The 23,612-nt window shown below is 37.0% G+C and overlaps 1 protein-coding gene across 4 annotated transcripts in view; it reads right to left on the reverse strand.

Moving 5' to 3' along the window:
* The window catches only part of Wdtc1 (WD and tetratricopeptide repeats 1), a 62,340-nt gene that overhangs the window by 23,308 nt on the left and 15,420 nt on the right, over positions 1-23,612 (reverse strand). For all 4 annotated transcript variants that reach the window (XM_047557108.1, XM_047557085.1, XM_047557100.1 and 1 more), the window contains 2 exons: positions 22,125-22,272; positions 19,668-19,751 (listed from right to left, as the gene is read on the reverse strand). In XM_047557108.1, the coding sequence (XP_047413064.1) occupies positions 19,668-19,751; positions 22,125-22,172 (132 nt within the window). In that variant the 5' untranslated portion in view covers positions 22,173-22,272. The remainder of the gene's footprint in view (positions 1-19,667; positions 19,752-22,124; positions 22,273-23,612) is intronic.

The following is a 23,612-nucleotide window of genomic DNA, read 5'->3' on the forward strand; positions in this document are numbered from 1 at the left end:
TTTACCCACCTGACTGTAAATTACTTGTGCCGAGGGGCTAAAGCTTCACCTTGGAATCTCACAGAGCACCAAGGGCTTTGAATGACTGACACTTACTGAGGGTTTACAAAGAGCTAGGCATAGTGCTAAACTGAGTACTTGTGGCAAACGAAAAAATGGACCCCTACAGCTATCGACACCTGCATCCTAATTCTCTAAAACTGATGAATATGTAATTTTAGGTGGCAAAAGGGACTTTGCAGGTGTGATTAAGGTTAAGGGCCTTGCAGATGTGATTAAGATTAAGGGCCTTGAATGTAGACTGCAGATTTGGCTGAAAGTCCAATATACTATCCACTGTGCCATGGAGTCAATTATTAAGGGTCTTGAGATAGGAGAGATTATACTGGATTATTCACATTGAATCCTTAAAATCAGAGAAGCTTTCCTGGCTGCAGAGAACTAGAGAAATGGAGGTGTGAAAGGGACTGTACCCACTGTTGCTGACCCTAAAGTCAGAGGAAGGGCGACAAGAGCCAAGAAATGCAGCAGTCTCCAGAAGCTGGGAATAGCAAGAAAATGAATTCTACTCTACAGTCTGCAGAAGAAACACAGCACTGCCAACCCCTTGATTTTAGCATGGTGGGATCTGTATTAGACTTTTGATCTGTAGAACTGTAAGATGATAAACTTGTATTGTTTGAAGGCACTAAATTTGTTATGGTAGCAACATGAAACTAACACCCACTCTTCATCCATCACCTCATTTAAGAGACCATTCATCATTACTCATATCAGGAATAGGAAAAGCAATGTTCAGAGAGGTTAGCAGCCTGCCTAAGGTGGTACAACTAATAGACACATGAAGGATTTTAAATCAGGAGTTCAGGCTTTCGGGTAACAAATGCATTAATGCTTCCAGAATGACTATATTTGAGAGCCGGGTATGGTGGCATGCATCTGTAATCCCAATGATTCAGGAGGCCAAGGCAGGAGGATTGCAAGTTCGAGGCAGCCTCAGCAACTTAGCAAGGCCCTAAGCGACTTAGTGAGACCCTGCATCAAAATAAAAAATAAGGGGCTGGGGAGATAGCTCAGTCGGTAGAGTGCTTACCTTGCAAGCACAAGGCCCTGGGTTTGGGGCTGCGGAGATAGCTCAGTTGGTAGAGTGCTTGCCTTGCAAGCACAAGGCCCTGGGTTCGATCCCCAGCACCACAAGAAAAAAAAAAAAAAAAACTATAAAACAAGGCCCTGGGTTCGATCCCCAGCACTGCAAAAATAAATAAATAAATAAACAATATAAAAAAAAATAGTAAGGGCTAAAGATGTGGTTCAGTGGCTCAGTGGTTAAGGATCCTAGGTTCAATCCCTGGTACCAAAAAACCCAAAGCAAAACAAAAACAAACAAAAAAAACCAACCAAAAAACAGAATGACTGTATTTGTCCTCAAATTAGTAGCCCATCCAAAGTGCAGAAGACAGGGGCTACAGTAGACAAATATGATACTTAGGATTCATCCTCACATGCTTAAAACTCTCTGAGGCAGGTAAACTGGAATAAGTATAGAAAGAAATTTCAAACCATTACAAAAATACAAAATAACTACAGTAAAAATATTAATAAAGGCCTTTACAAGTTAGAACACACATTTTGGAACCTACCCTTCAAGGAACAGAGTATTTAAGAAGTTATCTTGATCTTGAGAGAGGTTGACTTGGCTACAGGTATACAATCTATACTTGCATTGAAGAATAGGAGAAAATGTGCTTATGACATACCAGAGTTTAATAGTGAACAACAAAAATAAAGGGAGGGGCTAAGGACACAGCTCAGTGGTAGAGAGCTTGCCCAGTGCACACAAAGCCCTGGGTTTATTAATTTTTATTTTTTAATACTGAGGAATGAACTCAGGGGCACTTAACCACTGAACAATATCACCAGCCCTTTTTACATTTTATTTAGAGGCAGAGTCTCACTAAGTTGCTTAGGCTGGCTTTGAACTCATGATCCTCCTGCCTCAGCCTCCCAAGCTGCTGGGATTACAGGTGAACCCAGCTAAAGCCCTGGGTTTAATCCCCAGCATCACAAAGAAAAAAGTGGGTAGGAGTGAGAAAAAAAACTTTTTTTTTTTTTTTTTTTGAGGGGGGGGAGATCTATAATGGGAATTGAACCCAGGGTGCTCCGCTGCTTTGCTGTGTCTTTAGCCTTTTTTTTGTTTTGAGACAGGGCCCCCAAAAAAGTCTTATTTCTACCATCGCCTTAGAGAAATGTTTGGCAATTTCTTATAAGCTAAGCTTACTTACATCTACCCTATGACTCAGCAAGTCTCTGGTAGGTATTTACTTGAGAGAAATGAAAAATTTGTCCACACAAAAACTGGCATGAGGATATTTAGAGATGCTTTATTTTTAAAAGCTCCAAATTAGAAATAACCCAACAACAACCGGACAATACACAAACTATGGTATATCCATACAGTGACATGCTACTTGGCAATAAAAAGCAATGAACATGAGCTGGGGTTGTAGCTCAATGGTAGAGCATTTGCCTAGTACACATGAGGCACTGGGTTCGATCCTCAGCACCACATAAAAATAAATAAAATAAATGTATTATGCCAATTTACAACTAAAAAAAAATTTTAAAAAAGCAATGAACACAGTAACATTCAACATGCGTAAAACAAAAATAATTATGTATAGCAAAAGGAGTCAGATATAAAAGAATACGAACTATAAAATTTCATTTACATGAAGTACAAGGACAAGCAAAACGAGTCCATGGACAGAGAAGCCAGAAAGAGGTTGCTTTGAGGTAGGAAGGTGATTGAAAAGGGGTACCGTGGGAATGTCTTAGGTGATGGAAGCATTTTTTTTTTTTATCTTATTGTATGTGGTAGTCACACAATTGTCAAAATTCATCTAAATGCTTGAAATGTACTTTACTTTAGGTAAATTATACCTCGATAATGAAAAAGAGAAAAAAAGATTTTAGCAATAGCAGCTAGAGCACACTGGGCACTGCCTCACCAGATCAGACACGACACTGCGCCCTTCATACGTGCTTTAGGGCTAACTACCTCATGAGCAAAACACTCTCACTATCCACACACACAGTTCAGATGAACACAAAATTTAATGAACCTGGCTTATCTAGAATGTGAATCCATCTTTGACAAAACTCCAGAGCTTGACTTTTAACCATGATGTCACGTTGCCTATTTTTTATTCAGAGCTTTCTCTCTTAAAACCTAAATGCTTGCTGTACGCCAGCATGGTACTGGCTCAGGAAGACACGACTGAATCAGACCGACGTACCTCCTATCCCCACAAAGCTGCTGAGATTGTTTTCTCCCTCTCGTCTCCCAACCTACAACATTAGCTTTCTCCTCCTAAGCATCACTACAAATGATTATACAATATCCATGTCAAAGGTTAAACCCTATCCATTCATCTCTCCCTTAGTGTTGTGTATTTAAGTTACTTCTTCTAGAAGTCATGAAAAAGAGTGATTTAAAATGAATTTCAACTTGAATATATTTAGCTAAAAGTCCAAGTATTCATAAGTACAGTGGGGCAAGGCAACAAAAATAATTCACACTAGAAAGTTTCTCCTGAAACTAAGCCTACATCTTCTGTCTCTGCCCATTCTCTTTACTTATTCAATTTTTGAACACTTATCTGACACCTACTATGTATTAGGCATCTTAAACATGAAAAAGCTACTGTGGTGAAAAAGGCAGAAAATTCTAGTGGGGTGGGGAGAGGAAAAATAAATAAGAGTCAGTCAGATGAGTATAGAGAGCAGTAAGTGTTATGAAGAACATAAAACATGGTCAGGACATGCTTTAGATGTACTGTAGTCAGGAACAGCTTCTCTGAGGAAGTGATACTTGAGAAGAAATCTGAATGTTGACAAGGAGTGAGATACAAAAAGATCTCAAGGCAAAGAATTCCATATGAAAGGAAGAAGAAGCACGGAGATAGGAAGAGGCTTGGTATGCTGTAGAAATAGAATGAAAACCAAAGTGGCCAGAGAATAGTGATGCCAGGGACAGAGTAAGATGAACAAAATAGGCTCAGGGACGTAAACAGAGACCAGAATTTAAGGGAGTGTTGTAGGCCATGGCAAGGAGCTTCGAAGCGGCCAGGAACAGTGTTGGACTTATTTGCTGCTATATTCATTTCCCAATGTCTAGAACATTTCTGGCATATAGTGGGCACTTGTTATTTGCCTGAATGTATGAGTGAATTAATGAATGCCATGTCTAGAATGAATGATCCTCTAGTGCTTCGAAGCATGTGTTTACTCCATTATCTAAAGTAGGGCTTGACAACTTTTTCTGTTAAAGGGCCAGATAGTAGATATTTTAGGCTTTGCACACCATATGGTCTGTGTCTGAACTACTCAATTCTACCATTGAATCACTAAAGCAGACAGACAATACATAAATGAATGAGTGTGGCTGTGTTCCAATAAAACTTTATTTATAAAAACAGGTGGCAGTAGACTTTAAATTTATATGGAAATTCAAAGGACCCAGAATAACCAAAAAAAAATCTTGCAAAAGAACAAAGTTAGAAGATTCATACTTCCCAATTTCAAAGCATGCTACAAAGTAGTACTGGAATAAGGATAGACATTTAGATCAATGGAATACAGCTAACTGCTAATAAAAGAATCCCATACTTTTATGGTCACTTGATTTATGATAAGAGTTCAAAACAATTCAAGGGGGAATAGTCTTTGTGTATGTGGGTAAGATTCTGGGGATTGAACCCAAGGGAGTTCTACCACTGAGCTATATCTTTTTGTTTTTCATTTTGAGTCAGGGTCTCACTTAATTGCCCAGGCTGTCCTTCAACTTGCAATCCTCCTGCCTCGCCTCCAAGTAGCTGGGTTATTGACATGCACCACCACACCCAGCATAGCAATGAATTCTTAGATGCAACATCAAAAGCAGGAGTGACAAAAGAAAAAAATTAAATTTGATTTCATTTAAATTAAAACTTTTGTGCATAAAAGGCACTATCAAGGAAAGATTGCAAGTTCAAGGCCATCCTGGGAAAGCTAGTGAGATCCTATCTCCAAATAAAACTTTTAAAAAAGAGGGGGCTCAGGATGTAGCTTCTGGGTTTGGTCGCCACTACTAGAAAAATAAAAATAAAAAAGAAGGAAAGAAGACAACACAGAGAAAAAATTTTCAAATCATATATATAAAGAACACTTATGACTCATCAATAAAAAGACAAATAATCCAATACAAAATGGACAAAGGATCTGAACACATTTACCCACAGAAAATAAACCAATATGGCCAATAAGCACATGAAAAGGACTGTCAATATCATTGGTCATTAGGGAAATGAAAATCAAAACTACAATTAGATACTACTTTATTCCTCCTAGGATAGCTATAATCAAAAAGATGGATAATAAGAACTGTTGATGGTGGATACAGTGGCACAAGCCTGTAATCCCAGTGACTTGGGAGGCTGAGGCAGGAGAATTGCAAGTTTGAGGCTAGCCTAGACAACTCAATGAGACCCTGTCTTAAAATAAGAAAGTAAAAAAAAAATAAGGGTTGGGATGTAGTTTGGTGGTAGAATGTCCCAATCTCTAGTACTGAAAAAAAAGTTGGCAATTACGCAAAAAGTTAAACATTTAATTACCATATAACTAAGCAATTACATCTTTAGGTACATACTGAAGAGAAATGAAAATAAGAGTTACACAAAAACTTGTACATGAATTTAAAAAATATATATATATATATTTATTTATTTATTTTAGGGCTGGGGTTGTGGCTCAGTGGTAGAGTGCTTGCCTAGTGTGTGTGAGACACTGGGTTCAATCCCCGGCACATTAAAAAAAAAAAAAAAAAACTAAACAAAATAAAGGTATTATTGGACATAATACCTACAACTAAAAATATTAAAAATATATACATTAAAATATATACATATATTTTAATTGTCAATGGATCTTTTGTTTAATTTTATTTATTTATGTGTGGTGCTCTACAACTGAATCACAACTCCAGCCCTGCACATGAATTTTTATAGCAGCATTATTCATAATAACCAAAAAGTAGAAACAATCTGAATGTCTGTGAACTAATGAATGCATAGACAAAATATGGCAAATGTAACAATGCAATGTTATTTGGCCATAAAAAGGAACAAAGTATTGATTCATGTTACAACATGGATGAACCTCTAAAACATTATGCTAAGTATAAAAGTCAAACACAAAAAAGTCACATACTGTCTGATTCTATTTATATGAAATATCAAGAATAGGAAAATCTATTGTGATAGAAAATAGATTAGTGGTTGCTGGGACGCCACCGGGATGGGATGAGGGGAATGAGTGACTGCTAATTTGAGTAAGAGGTTCGTTTTGGGGATGATGAAAATGTTCTGGAGTTAGCAAGCACTAATGATTGCATGACTTGGTGAATATACTTAAAAACCACTGAATTGTACACTTAAATAAAATACAAAATAAGCAAACAGGTAGCAGTCTGACTTTGGCCCACATATTACAATTTACTATCCCTTGAAATTTCTCATGAAATCAAATCTCCTCTCCATCTTTTTCTTTGAATGTGACTATTTGATGAACGTGGTACCAAGTTTACTTCTCCAAAATGATTAAAGAATAATAATAATAAACTGACAAGTTGGGCTGGGGATATGGCTCGCTTGGTAGAGTGCCTGCCTCGCAAGCATAAGGCCCTGGGTTCAATCCCCAGCACCGCAAAAAAAATAAAATTTAAAAAAAAATAAAAAAAAAAATAAACTGACAAGTGGTTAGGATCAGGTTACACTATGCCCATGGGACAGTTCCACCAATTCTATTAAAAAAGCATACTGATCTAGTTTATGATTTGCTTCCATAAAATTTATAACTTGAGTTTATACATAAATTGTACAAGAAAAAAATGGAAATAAAAAGCAATAAGAGCAGATTGCAGTGGTGAAATATATATAGTTGGATTCCTATATTGGTGGATTCCATATCTATGGATTTGACCAGTCATGGATCAAAAACAACTATGACGGCTGCATCTGTGTGATGCAGACTTTTTTTCTTATACTTATTCCTGAAACAATGTAACATTATGTTATGTAAATAAAATATTTACATTTTATTAGGAATTTTGAGTAATCTACAGATGATTTAAAGTATTTGAGTATATGCATAAGTTATATGCAAATACCACACCATTTTGTATAAGATAATTGAGTATCTGAAGATTTGGAATCTATGGGAAGTCCTGAAATAATCCCCCAAGGATACCAAGGGATGACTTGTATAGTATATGTGACTTGTTTAAGGGTAATACTAAGAAAACTAATAAGGCAAGAGAATAAATCCACTAAGCAAAGAACTATTTAGTAAGTCCTTTTAAAAGGAAGACACAATGATGAGGTGGGAAGAATATGAACTCTGGAGTACGACGGGACTGATATTATCTTATTAATCTTATTTAACCATTAATCTTATTTCCACACTCATTTGAACTCAAAGATGTTCAGTTTTATTCTCATTTGTAAAATGAGTTTTCTCGCCTCTCTTCTATACCATGTATCTAACCCGATGCCAAGAAATCCCATAGATGAATGAAATAGGAGTAATCAAAGTGTGTCACAACCTCAATGTGAAAAAGTAAAATTTTGGTGATACAACGAAAAATGAAAGCAAGTGCCCCCTACCCCATGATGACTGCAGAAAAGTCCAGATATTTGGCTCCTGTCCAGCTAGGAATAAAATTCACTGAGCCAAGATGACCTAACACACATAACTAAAAGGGGCTTGGGGAATTTTCAGCAAAGATATCCAAGGAAAAAGGAAAAGTGATTTGGTTTTATATAACAGAACATCTTAGAATTAATTCTAATTAACATTAAATTCTCTAATCTCAACTTCCCTTCTGGCTCTCTTATTTGGTTGCTACTATAACAGTCCTTTGTATTTCTGAATGAACATTTCTAACTTGCTATTTTGAAACAATTTCAAATGTATAAAAAGTTTCAAGAGTAGTAAAGAACACAACTATGTTCAGATGGAAAGAACACCCATTCGTTCTTTCCATCTAATTTATTAACACCACCACAGTTTCTCTCCCTGTCTCCCACTTTCTCTCTGTGGGTACAGAGAGACACACTCACATGTGCAAGCACTTTTTTCCTGAACCACTGGATAATAATGTGCAGACGGCAAGACTCTCTCCACTTAACTGCATCATGTATTTTCTAAAAACTTGGTTGTTCTTTTATTTTTATTTTAATTTCCTTTTTTAGATGTTGATGGACCTTTATTTTATTTATTCATTTATATGTGGTGCTGAGAATCAAACCCAGTGCCTCACACATGCTGGGCAAGCACTTTACGACTGAGTCACAACTCCAGCCCTATTCTTTTATTTATATGGAGTTGTTTATCAAAACAGGAAATTTAACACTAACACAATACCAATATCTAATTATAATCCATATTCAGATTTTGACTACTGTCCCAATAATATCCTCTTTATTTTCCTGACCCAAAATCCAACTCAGGAGCACACACTACGTTTAGCTCTCACTTACTCTTTGGTCTTTAACCTCCAAATTGCTCCTCAGCATTTCTTTGTTAATGACATTGACATTTTTGAAGAATAAATCAGTTCTTCTGGTTAGTTTGGATTTGTCTCAGTATTTCCTCATTAGACTTAGCTAATGCATTTTGACAGATATACTACCTCAATGATTTTGTGTCCTCATTGCTTAATATCAGGTGGCACATATTGCCTATTTGTCCTGGTCAAAGTACCCACCAGGTTTCTCCACTATGTTACTATTTTCCCCTTTGTAATTTGTGAGGAAATACTTTACATTGTGCAAATAATCGTGTCCTCCATCAAATTTTCACACAATGGTTTCAATCACCCATTGATTATTCCTGCCTCAATCATTTATTAGTATGGTAATTATAAAAGGGTGATTTTCTAATTCTATCATTTCTTTATTTAATGGTTGGCATTCTATTAGAATGAAATACACCCCCCATCAGTGCAAACTCAGATTTTTTTATCTGATGGGTTTTATTACTCTCATGATTCATCCCCATACTAAAATTGTTCCAGATTTGGCCAATAGCATGGCCTGCAAGTTGGCTCCAATGTCCTTACAATATATTTCTATCATTTTTAATGTGTTTCTTTACAAAATGTCATAGGTTCACCATATACTTTCTCTGTCCAAGCCAATTATTTCTCCAGGGATACTGATTCCTTGCAGTAAAGGAATAGTATTTTAAAAATCATAACTATTTATTTATTTGTTTATTTGTTTATGAGACACTGGGAATTGAACCCAGGGGTGCTTTACTACTGAGTTACATCCCTATCCCTTTTTATTTTGAGACAGTGTATTGCTAAGTTGCTGAGACTGGTCTCAAACTTGTGATCCTCCTTTCTCAGCCTCCTGAGTTGCATGTGCCACTAGACCCATTTACTAAAGAGTAACTGCTGAGGTATAATGCCTTTAGACCCTTTCAATGGACAAAAGTTGGAAACACACACACACACACACACACACACACACACATTTTACATATATATTTTAAAAATCATGAGTTCATATTGATACTGCTAATATCAATCCAGTATTTCAGAGTTCTTTGCATTTTCCTATTCCCTATTCTAATATACCTTTTGCCACAGCAATAATTTTGGCTCTTCAAAACATTATTATATTTATTAATTCATTCAATTCTACAACACATACAAAATAGTTACAGAATTGCTATAGCAATACCATTACCAATAACAAATCTACAAAGTATAATTCAGAATTTCTTTGAAGTTCAGATTGAGCATGGTGGCACCCACCCATAATCCCAGAGACTCAGGAGGTTGAGGTAGGAGGATTCCAAGTTTGAGGCCAGCCTCGGCAACTTAGTAAGACCCTGTCTCAAAATTTTAAAAAATCTAAAGGGTTAGAGATGCAGCTCAGTGGTAGAGCTACCCCTGGTTTCAATCCCTGGTTTAAAAAAAGAAAAATATTTCTTTGAAGTTCATTGTAATCCCAGTGATTTAGGAGGCTGAGGCAGGAGGATTCCAAGTTCAAGGCCAACTTTACCAATTGAAAGAGACCTTCAGGAACTCAGTGAAACCCTGTCTCAAAATAAAAAATAAAATAAAAAGATTGGGTATATAGCTCAGTGGTAAAGTACCTCTGGGTTCCATCCCCAGTACTCCCATGCCAAAAATTACTTGAGTTAGTTGGCATCCACCTTCTAACCTTTCTTGATTCAGTCTTACTTTTTAGATATGTAAAATCTCAACATGATTCTTAAAGTAAAAATTATAAAAAGAAAAGTCCAGAGAGGAGTTACTTTCCTTTTTCTATTCCTCCACTATTGCCACCTCTACTCCTGGAGGTGACCAATTTCATTAGTTTCTGCTTATCCTTCCTGTGCTTCTGTGTGCCAAAAAATATGCGGAAACATATCAATTCTTATTCTCTCCTTTGTTACACAAAAAATGGCAAAAATTATATTAAACAGTTCTCAAACATATGAAATGTATGGTCAACTTCATTCACAAGAGAAATGTAACTTACTCTGAGATAACATTTTTCTTTTGTTCAGATACTATTTTTTCACCTGTCGGAATGTTAAGAAAAAAGTCAAAAGCTTAACCACATAGTCCATTGGTAAACTGTGGAAAACAGGCACTCTCATGTATTGCTGATGAGACGGCATATTATACAACTCCCATGGTGGGAAATTTGGCAATATCTAACATATATGTTTGCCCTCTGACCAGCATTCCACTTCTAGTTTTTTACCCTAAAGATACATCTCCAGAAATACTAAAATAACATACATTCAAGGCTATTCACTATGGTATTGCTATAATTGTAAACTATTAGAAACAATTCTAAGTACCCACAGTTGGAAAATTCATCAAATAAATAATGCTATACAAGAGCATACCACACATATAAAAGATAAGGAAGAACTCTATGAACTTGTAAGGATGATTTCTAAGATATATTGGTAAGTAGAATAAGCCAAGAACAAGACAGTATCTTTTTATCTGTATACATCATGCTTTGGTAGTTCTTCATCTCAAAAGGACCTCCAAGCCCAGTCAGTCAACCTGTCTCCTCTCTCCTTCCCTATCCAGTCAAGCGTCCATGATTCAGAGACTAGCATGGTGGCACATGCCCATAGTTCCAGCCACTAGGGAACTGAAGACTGAACACAGAGCTTTGTGCATGCCAGAGAAGCACTTTATCAACCCCCAGTCCTTGGTTGTTACATTCTCCTCTTCGTGTGTCTGGCCCTTAAATGTTGGTCTTAATGGATTCATCTAGACTTCCTTCTCGCTGTACACACTGCCATCACAACTCACTTTCATGGCTTCAATCTATATGTTGGTGAGGCGGGAGGATTACTTGAGCCCAAGATTTTGAGACCAGCCTAACAACATAGCAGGACACCCCTTCTCAAAGATACATCCATAACTCATTACCACAATAATCTCTCGCAACATACATCTGACAAAACCCACATTTTAGATCATTTTCTATATCTTCAATTTTCTCTTTCTCTACCAATTCTTCCCTCTAGAGATTAAACGTGCTCAAATCTCTCTAACCTAAAAAAGTCCTTCCTTGGTAGCAAATCTGTGTCTACTTATGGCTTTCCATTTCTCTTCCCCTTCACAGCTGGGCTGAAATAGTAACCTGTACTTGGTATGCTCTTCCTTTCACTTCTCAATATCCACACCACACTCCAGAGACATGGCTTTTGCCAAAGTTACTATTGTAGCTTCCTTGCCCAAAATCAATGGATACTTCTTGGTCTATATTGTACTTGACCTTTGGCAGTATTTGATGGTCTTGTCCATTTTCTCCTCAATAAAAGTTTCTTCAGAGTTCTGCAACATCATGCTCTCTGTTCTCCTTCCTACCCCTTTGGTTGTTTTGTTTGTTTGTTTTGGTTTTGATGGTACTGAAGACTGAACACAGAGCTTTGTGCATGCCAGAGAAGCACTTTATCAACCCCCAGTCCTTGGCCTCTTCGTGTATCTGGCCCTTAAATGTTGGTCTTAATGGATTCATCTAGACTTCCTTCTCACTGTACACGCTGCCATCACAACTCACTTTCATGGCTTCAATCGATATGTTGCTCACTACTCCCAAATGACATCTTTAGTCGTCTGTACCTCTATTCTGAGCTCAATCCAAATAGTTCAACTACCTGTCTAGATAGTGCTGATCCATCACCAAACAGTCATCTTTCCCTCAAATCTGTTCATGTACCCCCCGCTACTCAAGCCAGAAACATGATCTTCATTCTTTACTCCTCTCTTCCTGTTTTCCCACATCCAATCACCAAGAATTCTGATAATTCTACCTCTTACACGTTTCAGATTCACTGACTTTTCTCCATCCAAATTACCACTTAGTTCAGGTAACCCACAATTCCTCCTGAGTCACTGTCACACTTCTAAACTAGTTTGGCTGTCTCCAGTTTAAAGTTCTGCAATCTATTCTTCATTTTGAATGCCAAGATTACTTTTTAAAATATTTTTATTTTGAGACATTGTCTAAGTTTCTTAAGGCATTCCTAAATAGCTGAGGCTGGCCTAGAACTTGCAGTCCTCCCATATCAGTACCCTGAGTTACTGGGATTACAGGTGAGCACCACCAAGCCTGACCCCGACAAGACTGACTTTGTTTAAAGCATACCCTGATCATGTTGTTCCTATGTATAAGCCATTCAATGGCTCTCTACGTCCTAAGGATAAAGTCCATAGTCTTCAACATAGCTTACAGTGTTCATTATGTTCATTGTGAACAATCCATCCACACTCACCTCACCAGCCTCACCTGTCAACCCTCTTCGGTTTGTATTCTTTGACAGTTTGCTCTCTTGAACTGAATACCTTCTACTCTCTCTTGTATCACTCACATGCTGTTCTGGAACATTCTTTCTCCCCCTACCACCCCACCCATCTGATTAGTTACTCCCATTCATCTTTCAGGTGTAAACTTAAAACACATTTTCTGAGCAGAAGTTGCATGGAGGTCTCTCTGGTTCATCATTTTGCACTTGTTTGTAAAATGTCTCAGAATGATGATGATCATATTGGTTTTGGGGAGAAAACGGTATTTATTGAGCATTATGTCTGATATAAGAGTGAAGGAGTATAATAGAAGTTTAAATTAGTACAAACTTGCCAGGCACAGTGACTCTCACCAGTAATCCCAACAAATCAGGTGGCTGAGGATTGCAAGTTTGAGGCCCAGTCTGGGAAACTTACTGAGACCTTATCTCGATTAAAAAAAAAAAAAAAAAAAAAAAAAAGGCTGGAGATGTAGCTTAGTTAGTGGTAGAGCATCCCTGGGTTCAATCCCCAGTACCTAAATTAATAGGTTAAAAACTCCATGGAAGGCAATTTTGGCAATATTTATCATACACTTCTTACCTATTAATCTCTTTCTAGGTATTTATCCTATAGATATATCCTCATATGTGCCAAGTGACATTGCAAGGAATAACGCTAAACACACAAAAGATTAGAATCAATCAACATGTCCACATTAGGGACAATGTAAATAAATTATGGCATATTCATGTAACAGAACACTCTACACTCATGAAAGAATTAAAAATATCTTTATCTATTGATAGAGTAAAATTATGAAGTGTGTTCCTAAATTTAAATACTAAGGTACAAAACAGTAAATATGTTAGGCTACAATTTGTGAGAAAAAGTGAGAATTTTACTCATAAAATCTCTCTGAAAGTATACTGATTGCAATAGTTGACTTCAAGTGAATGATAAGTAGCTGGAGAAAAAAGTGGCAAGGAGATCCTGAAAACTTTTTGAATTAGAACCATATGAATGTTGACCTACTAAAACAATAAGCAAACAAGAAAGGAAAGGGCATAAATAAGGTGCCATGTTAAAGAACATGTTTAGGAGTTATCATTCATGTGGTCCATCCAAACTTCCAGACCTGAGAAGAGAGTGAAGTCCTCTAGATTAAGACACAAGGAGGGGCTGGGGCTCATTTGTTGGAGTGCTTGCCTAGCACAGGGCCCTAGGTTCACTCCCCAGCACCACACACACACACACACACACACACACACACACACAAAGACACAATGAGGGGCTGGGGTTGTGGCTCAGTGGAAGAGCACTTGCCTAGCATGGGTGAGGCACTGGGCTCAATCCTCAGCACCACATAAAAATAAATCAAATAAAGGTTGTGTCCATCTATAAAGAAAAAAAATTTTAAAAAGACACAATGAACACTTTTAGATCATGATTTAGTATAAAAATCTACATTGCCAGGATTTGAGAGTGCCAAGGATAATTTCCTAATACAAAAGAGGGAGGAATGCAATACAATAAATAAACTTCTTATTCAGAAGAAAGAACTAGGAGTCAGATGTGGTGGCACATACCTGTCATCCCAATGACTCAGGAGGCTAAGGCAGGAGGATCACAAGTTTGAGGCCAGCCTCAGCAACTTAGCAAGGCCCTAAACAACTCAGTGAGACCCTGTCTCTAAATAAAATATAATAAAAGGGCTGGGGATGTGACTTAATGGTTAAGTACCCCTGGTTTCAATCCCTTGTACAAAAAACAAACAACAACAAAAACAAAACACTAAATTTTCCAAGACAAAATAATTTAATGAGAAGAGTGGCATTGTTTTACATTTTTGCAAACCTCTTTTAATATCTAGCTTAATGGCAGACCAATAGGTTTTCATCTGCTTTTGCACTCAGTGTGTTGCAATGTTATTTTAGTTGAAGTAATATGACAACAATCCAGCCTCACAAAGATAAGTAATTGGAATAGGGAGAAGTATGTTAATAGCCTTTTCAGATAAATTGTGTATATCCTTCTTTGATACTATACCAAAATTTGACAAGTAATAGTTTCTTAAATGTTAGACTAAAATTTGACAAGTAATAGTTTCTTAAAGGTTAGTCAGAATGTAGAATCTGAAATCTCACAAATAAATGAATGATTGGTCCCCTGCTACATTAAAATGAATTGGTGTGGGTCTGAAGATGTAGCTTCATGTAGAGCACATTCTGCATGTCCTTAACATGAACGAGGCAGTGGGTTCAATCTCCAGCACCATAAAACCCAAATGCCAAAAACACATTGGTGAATTCTACACTGAATCTGTAAATGGGTCTATACATGTATGATTTTGTTACAACATACATTGGTCAGTTTGAAATCAGTGACTCACTGAAATATGGAGATCTTTAAGTGTTAACACATTTTATTATACAATATTGCTAACTGCCTCTGTGGACTTCTAGCCAAACCTGCAGTGCCCATACCATATTGCTAACATTTGTTAATATTACCAGAGATTCCATCAAAAAAGTCATTTAAAGTGTCAAAAAGTTATCAACCTTAGGTGACAGATACAAGTTTTCCCTTACTCTATTTCTTTTCTTTTTGCTTAAAAACTCTAACTTTTTCCTTGGCAAAAAATACTGTCAGTTGTTTTCCATGAAGTGACAATTCACTTCATTCATTTCAAGAAAATGTCTGCCAAATACTCATTTTTGAATAATCATAGTTTTTGTCTGCTAACCATTCTTTTTTTTTTTACATTAAAAATTTTAATTTTTTTGATTAAAAAAATTGTACACAAATGGGGCACAACTTTTCATTTCTCTGGTTGTACACAAAGTAGTCACACTATTTATGTAATCATATGTGTACATAGGGTAATGATGTTTGTCTCATTCCGTTATCTTTCCTTCTCCTCCCCTTTTCCCCATCCCTCATTTCCCTCTACACAATCCAACGTTCCTCCATTCTTCCCTAATCCCATCCCCCTACTTATGTATCATCATCCACTGATAGGAGAAAACAATCGGCCTTTGGTTTTTGGGATTGGCTTATCTTACTTAGCATGATATTCTCCAACTCCATCCATTTACCTGCAAATGCCATAATTTTATTCTTCTTTATGACTGAATAATATTCATATATATATATGTATATACACACACCAGTTTCTTTATCCATTCATCTACTGAAGGGTATCTAAGTTGGTTCCACAATCTAGTTATTGCGAATTGAGCTGCTCTGAACATTGATGTGGCTGCATCACTGTAGTATGCTGATTTTAAGTCCTCTGGGAATAGACCAAGAAGTGGGATAGCTGGGTCAAAAGGTGGTTCCATTCCAAGTTTTCTAAGGAATCTCCATACTGCTTTCCAGAGTGGCTACACTAATTTGCAATCCTATCAGCAATGTATAAGTGTATCTTTTCGACCACATCCTCACCAACACCTATTATTGCTTGTATTCTTGATAATAGCCATTCTAATTGGGATGAGATGAAATTTTAAGATAGTTTTGATTTGCATTTCTCTTATTACTAGAGATGTTGAACATTTTTTCATATATCTATTGATTGCTTGAAATCTTCTGTGAAGTGTCTGCTCAGTTCCTTGGCCCATTCATTGATTGGGTTATTTGTATTTTTGGTGTTAAGTTTTTTGAGTTCTTTATAAATTCTGGATATTAGTGCCCTATCTGAAGTGTGTGTGGAAAAGATTTTCTCCCACTCTGTAGGCTCTCTCTTCACATTGTTGATTGTTTCCTTTGCTGATAAAAAGCTATTTAGTTTGAATCTATCCCATTTATTGATTCCTGCTTTATTTCTTGTGCTTTGGGAGTCCTGTTAAGGAAGTACGGTCCTAAGCTGACATGATGAAGATTTGGGCCTACTTTTTCTTCTATTTGGTGCAGGGTCTCTGGTCTAATTCCTAGGTCCTTGATTCATTTTGAGTTGAGTTTTGTACAGGGTGATAGATAGGGGTTTAATTTCATTTTGCTGCATATGGATTTCCAGTTTTCCCAGCACCATTTGTTGAAGAGGCTCTTTTCTCCATTGTATGTTTTTGGCAGCTTTGTCTGATATGAGATAACTGTATTAATGTGGGTTTATCTCTGTGTCCTCTATTCTGTACCACTGGTCTACCTGTCTATTTTGATGCCAATACCATGCTGTTTTTGTTACTATTGCTCTGTAGTATAGTTGAAGGTCTGGTATGGTGATAACTCCTGTTTACTCTTCCTGCTAAGGATTGCTTTGGCTATTCTGGGTCTCTTATTCTTCCTGCTAGTCATTTCTTTTGGTGGTGTTCCACTAAAAGAAAAAAAGTTTACTTGAACTTGCACCTCAAGTAACTACACAAGTGTTTTCTTCAAGCCTACTATCATGCTTCAGAATGCAGCACAAGGAATCTGAGTACTTCACATCAATCATACAGAATGCTACAGATTGAACTTAAGGATTAAAATTTAATAAAATTAAAACCTTTTGCTGCTTAACACCCAGGGCATTTTAAGTAAAACTGGCTTTTCTGTTGTCACTGCATGTGCATGAGAATGAATGATTAAAAGACAGTTTGAGCTGGGCATGGTGGTAGTACAACCTCTCCCACCCCCCTACCCCCCAAAAAAAGACAGTCTGATGCCAGTAGTTTTACTCACCACTTTTTTTTTTTTTTTTTTTTATGCTAGAAATTGAACCCAGGGCCTCAAGTGTGCTAAGCATGCATTCTATTGTTGAACTGTTAGTACAGAATACCTCTATGACTCTCCAGGTTTTTTCTCTAGTCCATATGTATCTTTTGATCCTAGACTTCACTGGACCCTGTAACAATGACAGAATCGTCCTTGCTCCTCCTATCAAAAGCTACATCCTCTTCTTTTACTCTGAATCCTTCCCTATAGCCTTCCCCAGGACATTCCTGATTAGATATTCTGTCAATATCTTTCTCTCTCATCAACATACAAACACACTAATTTTTCTTCCTATTCTTACAAATTCTTCCTTTGATCCTATAGACCAGTTTGGTTATTGACCTGTTTCTCTGTTTCCTTTTGTTAAACAAAAAAAGAAGCTTAAGAGTTGTCTATATTTGCTGTTGTTGCTCCCTCACTTCCCATTCACTAACCAGCCCCTCGAATGTAGCTTTTGTTCCCACTACTCCAAAAAAGCTGCTTAGGTCCCTGGGCATGGGTGTGCACACCTATAACCCCAGCGACTTGGGAAGCTGAGGCAGGAGGATCTCTAGTTCAAAGCCAGCCTTAGTAGCTTAGCAAGGCACTAAGCAACTTAGTGAGACCCTGTATCAAAATGGAATGTGGGAATGTGGCTCAGTGGTTAAGTACCCCTGGGATCAATCCTCAGTACCGAAAAATCAAAATAAAAAATAAACTTGGGATAACTTGTACAAAGCAATACTGCTAAAAGTGGAAAGACAGGATTAAAATTTTTTTCCCTTTAATATTCAGTCTCTTAACTAGAATCCTGCTTCATAATACACAAAGTAATATACCAAATGTTATTAATGTTTATCTCTAACTTGTAGAATTAAAATTATTTTGTTTCCTTCCCTATATTTTTCTATCTAGTCCATATTTTCTACTATGACATTTATTACTTCTATAATCAGCAAAACATTAAGGAAAAATTATCATGACTACTTGGTAACATGGAAAAAAAGATTGTATGTTGACTTTAAAAAGACAAATTTCAATGTAAAGTAAGATTATAATTATGTGAAAATTTGCAAGAGATAAAAGGAGTTATTAAAATGCCATTAATAATTATATTATTGAGGTGGGATTAAGAATGCGATTCCCTAGGCTACAGATGTAGCTTAGTGGTAGCATGCTTGCCTAGCATGTGCAAGGTTGTGGTTTCAATACCTGACAAAGCAAAAGTAATAAGAATAATAATAAAAAGGAAATAATTTCCCCCATCTTTTCCATATTACTATTAATGTAATTATTATTATTATTATTATTAATGTAATTATATTTTATAATAGATACAAGTTTAAGATGAAAAAGAAGCAAAAACAACCACCTATAATCTCATTACCTCAAGATTACACTGCTAACATTCAACAAAATTCTACTTCTTTTTCTAAGATCACTTATATATACTAACCTAAAGGAACCAAAGAGAATTCTTACTCAACCTACAGGTAACAATAAGTTGGATAGGACAGCTAAAATTTAGATTCAAATAGAATCATAAGTAAGAAAATGGAATTAGCATTAGAGAACACCTCTATGTCAGACAAAATGAAAAAGATGAATTTCTAGACTAAAAGCCTGGCCCCTTCATGGATTTGTCAGACCAATCCTGGACAAGGTCTTGGCTTTCTAAAACTGTTTTTTTTTTTTTTTTTTTTTTTTTTAATACCTATTTCCTATTTATCTCCCCAAATAATTACTTTTAAGTTAAAATGAAAAATTGTGTGTGTGCATTTAAGTAAGCATTATGTGTATATATGTCTGAAAATACTTTGTAAATTCTAAATTTCTATATATAGGTAAGAATCATTATAGTCTACACTAATAGTAAAAAGAGTGATATGGAATTCAACAAACTTTTTCTAAGCACACAGCAAATAACAAGTTCAAAGAAAATAATTTCTATGTGACCGTGTTGATCACTAAACTGGATTCAGATTTAGCTGCCTAATAAAACTGCCCAATAAAAGGAGAGGTAATATTTAAGAATGAACTGTCTTTGAGCAATACCAAGAAGATTCTCTGTAGTCTGAATGAAGAGAAGGTCACGTGTGTCAAGGGTGCAAACTGCACCTCTTACCTGCAGCTCTGCTTCCAGGCCTAGCCTCCGGATAAAGGGGTCAGTGACATGGTAGCGCCGTTCAAAGCTCAGGGCACCCCGCTCCTGGAAACAGAAACTCATGATTTCATTGATTCAGTTCAACATGATTTAGTACATACCTAATTCTATATCCAGCCCTGTGCTGGGCACCACAGGAGCTATAAAAGATAAAGAGTTGGTGTACATGAGTTTGTGCTATTCCTGGGCAGACATTAGAATATAAAAGAAGAGAATGTAAGCATTAAATTGAAAATTAAAATGAAGCAATAAATTGTGCTGTTGAGGTTTTTACAAAAGTAAAAGAAAAAAATGGAAACAACAAATACATAATTTTTTCATCTATTTAGGTTAGAGAGAATAGGCATCATCTTTAGGGTATATATGTTGTGGAAGATACATAAAGGTAAAAATGACCTACTGAGTTTGTACCTCTAAGTAATAAATAGTCTGTTCTTGAGGGCCACCCAGTCTAATGACATCCCCAAAACTCCCACAAATAGACAAAGCTAGAAGGATTCAGGGATCCAGGGGGAAATATACAAAACATACAGGCTAACATGCGCCAAGTACATGCTTCTGCACAGACATGCACTGAATCCTTCTAGATGGTGACCACAGTTTATGATGAATACTACCTTAATTTAAAAACATATTTTAGTTTACATTTTTTTTAGCACTTAAAATTTTCAAAGCACTTTCGCATGTTCTTTAAGAGTTCATTCTCAAAATCATCTTGGAAGCAAACAGATATTATTATTTAACAACAGGAAAACAAGGCATGGTCTATGACCACACCATTCTGAATGTGCCCAACCTCACTTGATCTCAGAAGCTAAGCAGGGTCGGTTAGTAACTTAGATGGGAAAAAAAACCAAGGCACAGTGACTAGTTACATAGGTAGTTAGGGCAGTGGTGAGATGAAACTCCTGACTCCAGTTTGGGGTTCTTACTATAGAAATACATTATGCCTAGGTTGATTCTATTCCATTAAACCTGGATGGCTCATACGTTGCTGGTGGGACTGAAAATTGGTGCAACCACTCTGGAAAGTAGTATGGAGACTCTTCATAAAACTTGGAATGGAACTACTATTTGACCCAGCTATTCCACTCCTTGGCCTACACCCAAAGACTTAAAATCAGCATACTACAGTGACGCAGCCACATCAATGTTTACAGCAGCTTAATTCACAATAGCTAAAATATGGAACCAGTCTAGATGCCCTTCAACAGATGAATGGATAAATAAAATGTGGTATTTATACACAATGGAATACTACTCAGTCATAAAGAGAAATGAAATTATGGCATTTGCCAGTAAATGGATGGAACTGGAGACTATCATGCTAAGTAAAATAAGCCAATCCCAAAAACCAAAGGCCCAATGTTCTACTGATACGTAGACGCTAACTCACAATAAGGGGTGTGGGTAGGGAAGAATAGTAGTACTTTGGATTATACAAAAGGGAATGAAGGGAAGGGATGGGGAATGGGGAATAGGAAAGACAGTAGAACGAATTGAACATTACTTTCCTATATGCATATATGATTACATGACAATTCATTTAATGAATCACACACACACAAACAAACAAAAAACAGGGGTTGGGGATATAGCTCAGTTGGTAAAGTGTGTGCCTTGCATGCACAAGGCCCTGGGTTCAATCTCCAGGACCACAAAAAAACCAAAAAAAAAACCAATAACAACAACAACAAAAACAGGATGGTTCCATTAGTAAGGGTTTCCCTGACAAAGCCTGGAGCCATCTCACCAACTGAACTTGACTATCCAGTCTTCTGTTCATCTCACAGGTATCAGAGACTTGGCTTTAGTACAGACGACTCAAAAAAGAAGAAAGAATCTAAGCGACACTGGGACTAAGATCCCCCCAGGTTCTACATAACATTTACAACTGAGTGGCTGTAGCAACATAAAGAAACCATGTTTACTCTTGTGTGTAACAAGATCTACAATCAGATGTGCATACATGTGCACAACACATTGATGGTGTCCCTCCCTCACCACACTACATTAATCTCAGCAGCCCAAGCACAAGCTCTTGGACACAGGACTCTCCATAAATTCCATGTTCTTGAATAAAAGAAGATAGGAGGGTGTGGGTGGCACATGCCTGTAATCCCAGCAATTTAGGAGGCCAAGGCAGAAGGATTGCAGTTGGAGGTCAGCCTCAGCAATTTAGACCCTGTTTGAAAATAAGAAATCTTAAAAAGGTTGGTGAAATAGCTCAGTGGTAAAGTACTGGGTTCAATCCCCAGTACCAAAACATCAGCAACAACAACAAAAATTACATAGCCCTGGGTCATTATCAACTAGCTATGTGACTCTAGTCAAGTCACCAACATTAGACCTCAGATTTTTCATCTGTAAAATGAAGAAAGAACCTCATGCTCTGATTCAGAAGTCTGGAATGCTTACCTTGATCTGCCTACGGATGAGGTCTCTAGTTATGTTGACTTTTGCCATCTTCTCTTAATAGGTTCAACAGGAAGAAGCTATGGAAGGATCTTCAGGACCCTGGTGCATTCCAGCCAAGTCCAGGTCCGCAAGACACACATTTAATTCCCTGGGGAAAGAAATATAAAATTTGGAGGGTAAAGTAAGGTGACTTCTGGGCCCTGATTCAACAGCTAACGCAGTCCACCAGCCCACTCAGTGAACTATTTCCTGTGATTTGTGTCAGAGTGGGGTGGCCCTGATCTGTAGTGTTGAAGAACCTTTGGAATGGGTAAAGGCAGCAGGGAGGACAGAGGCTCACAGGCACAGGAAACACTGGAATAAACGCATGCTTTACCAGAAAATTGTGGAGTTGGGGGGGATGGATATGTGTACAAAAGAAGAGAGCACATCCTGAGAGTCAGAACAAGGTGCGGAGCTAGACTTTTACTTGCTCAGTTTGCATGGGTAGCAGCCCATCTGAACATTTAACTATGCTTCAAATCCCTGGCCTTCAGTTTGGCTCTCCCCAAAACCAAATCAGAATCAAACACAGAACCTCAGCTCTCTCACAGATTCACATAATCAAACAGTGGAAAGAGGACTGTCCAGATAGCTGAACAAATGGAAGTTCCTGGAGGGTGGTCCCCTTCCTGTATGCATCTCTTCACCTGTATCCTCTGTAATATCCTTAATAATAAACCTGAAATTTTATAAAAAGTGACACAGAAATGTAATGGTGACCATGTCCAAGATTCAACTCGATAAATTCCTCTTTAACATCCTGATAGATCCACCTTTAGTCTCACCAGATCTTTTTTATTTTTATTTTTTTGGTACTGGGGATTGATCCCCAGTCCTTTTTTACATTTTATTTAGAGACAGGATCTCGCAAGTTGCTTAGGGCTTTAATATATTGCTAAGGCTGGTTTTGAACTCACAATCCTCCTGCCTCAGTCTCCAGAGCCTCTGGGATTACAGATGTGTGCCACCACGCCTGGCTACCATATCTTGAATATATCCCTGTGTTATACTGCCTGGATTAGAAAGAGCAAGTAATCCCATTCCCAAGAATTCTGCACAGAAAAACTAAAAACATTAAAGAAAAAAGTTCCATACTTCAGCATATTCATCACAGATTTTTTTTAACAGAAAAAAAAAATTAAAGCCACAAGTTTCTAATAATATAGGAATGGCTAAATGATGTATAGCCATAGGATATTATACATTACTAGAAGTGTGAAAAATGCTATGTCATCATAGTATGCTTCTTTTTCAACAAACACATCATAGCTATGTTCTAAAAAGGAAATATAAAAAATAATAATAGCTGCTTTGGATAACAGTATGATTGATTTTTTTCTTCAACTTTTCAAATGTTTTATATTTTTTTTTCCCTAGACAGACACTTTTTTTGTGTGTGTGACAGAACTGACCTCAGAGGCACTCAACCACATCCCCAGCCCTTTT

This window comes from Sciurus carolinensis, chromosome 1, assembly GCF_902686445.1.
Source record: "Sciurus carolinensis chromosome 1, mSciCar1.2, whole genome shotgun sequence".
Classification (NCBI taxonomy): domain Eukaryota; kingdom Metazoa; phylum Chordata; class Mammalia; order Rodentia; family Sciuridae; genus Sciurus; species Sciurus carolinensis.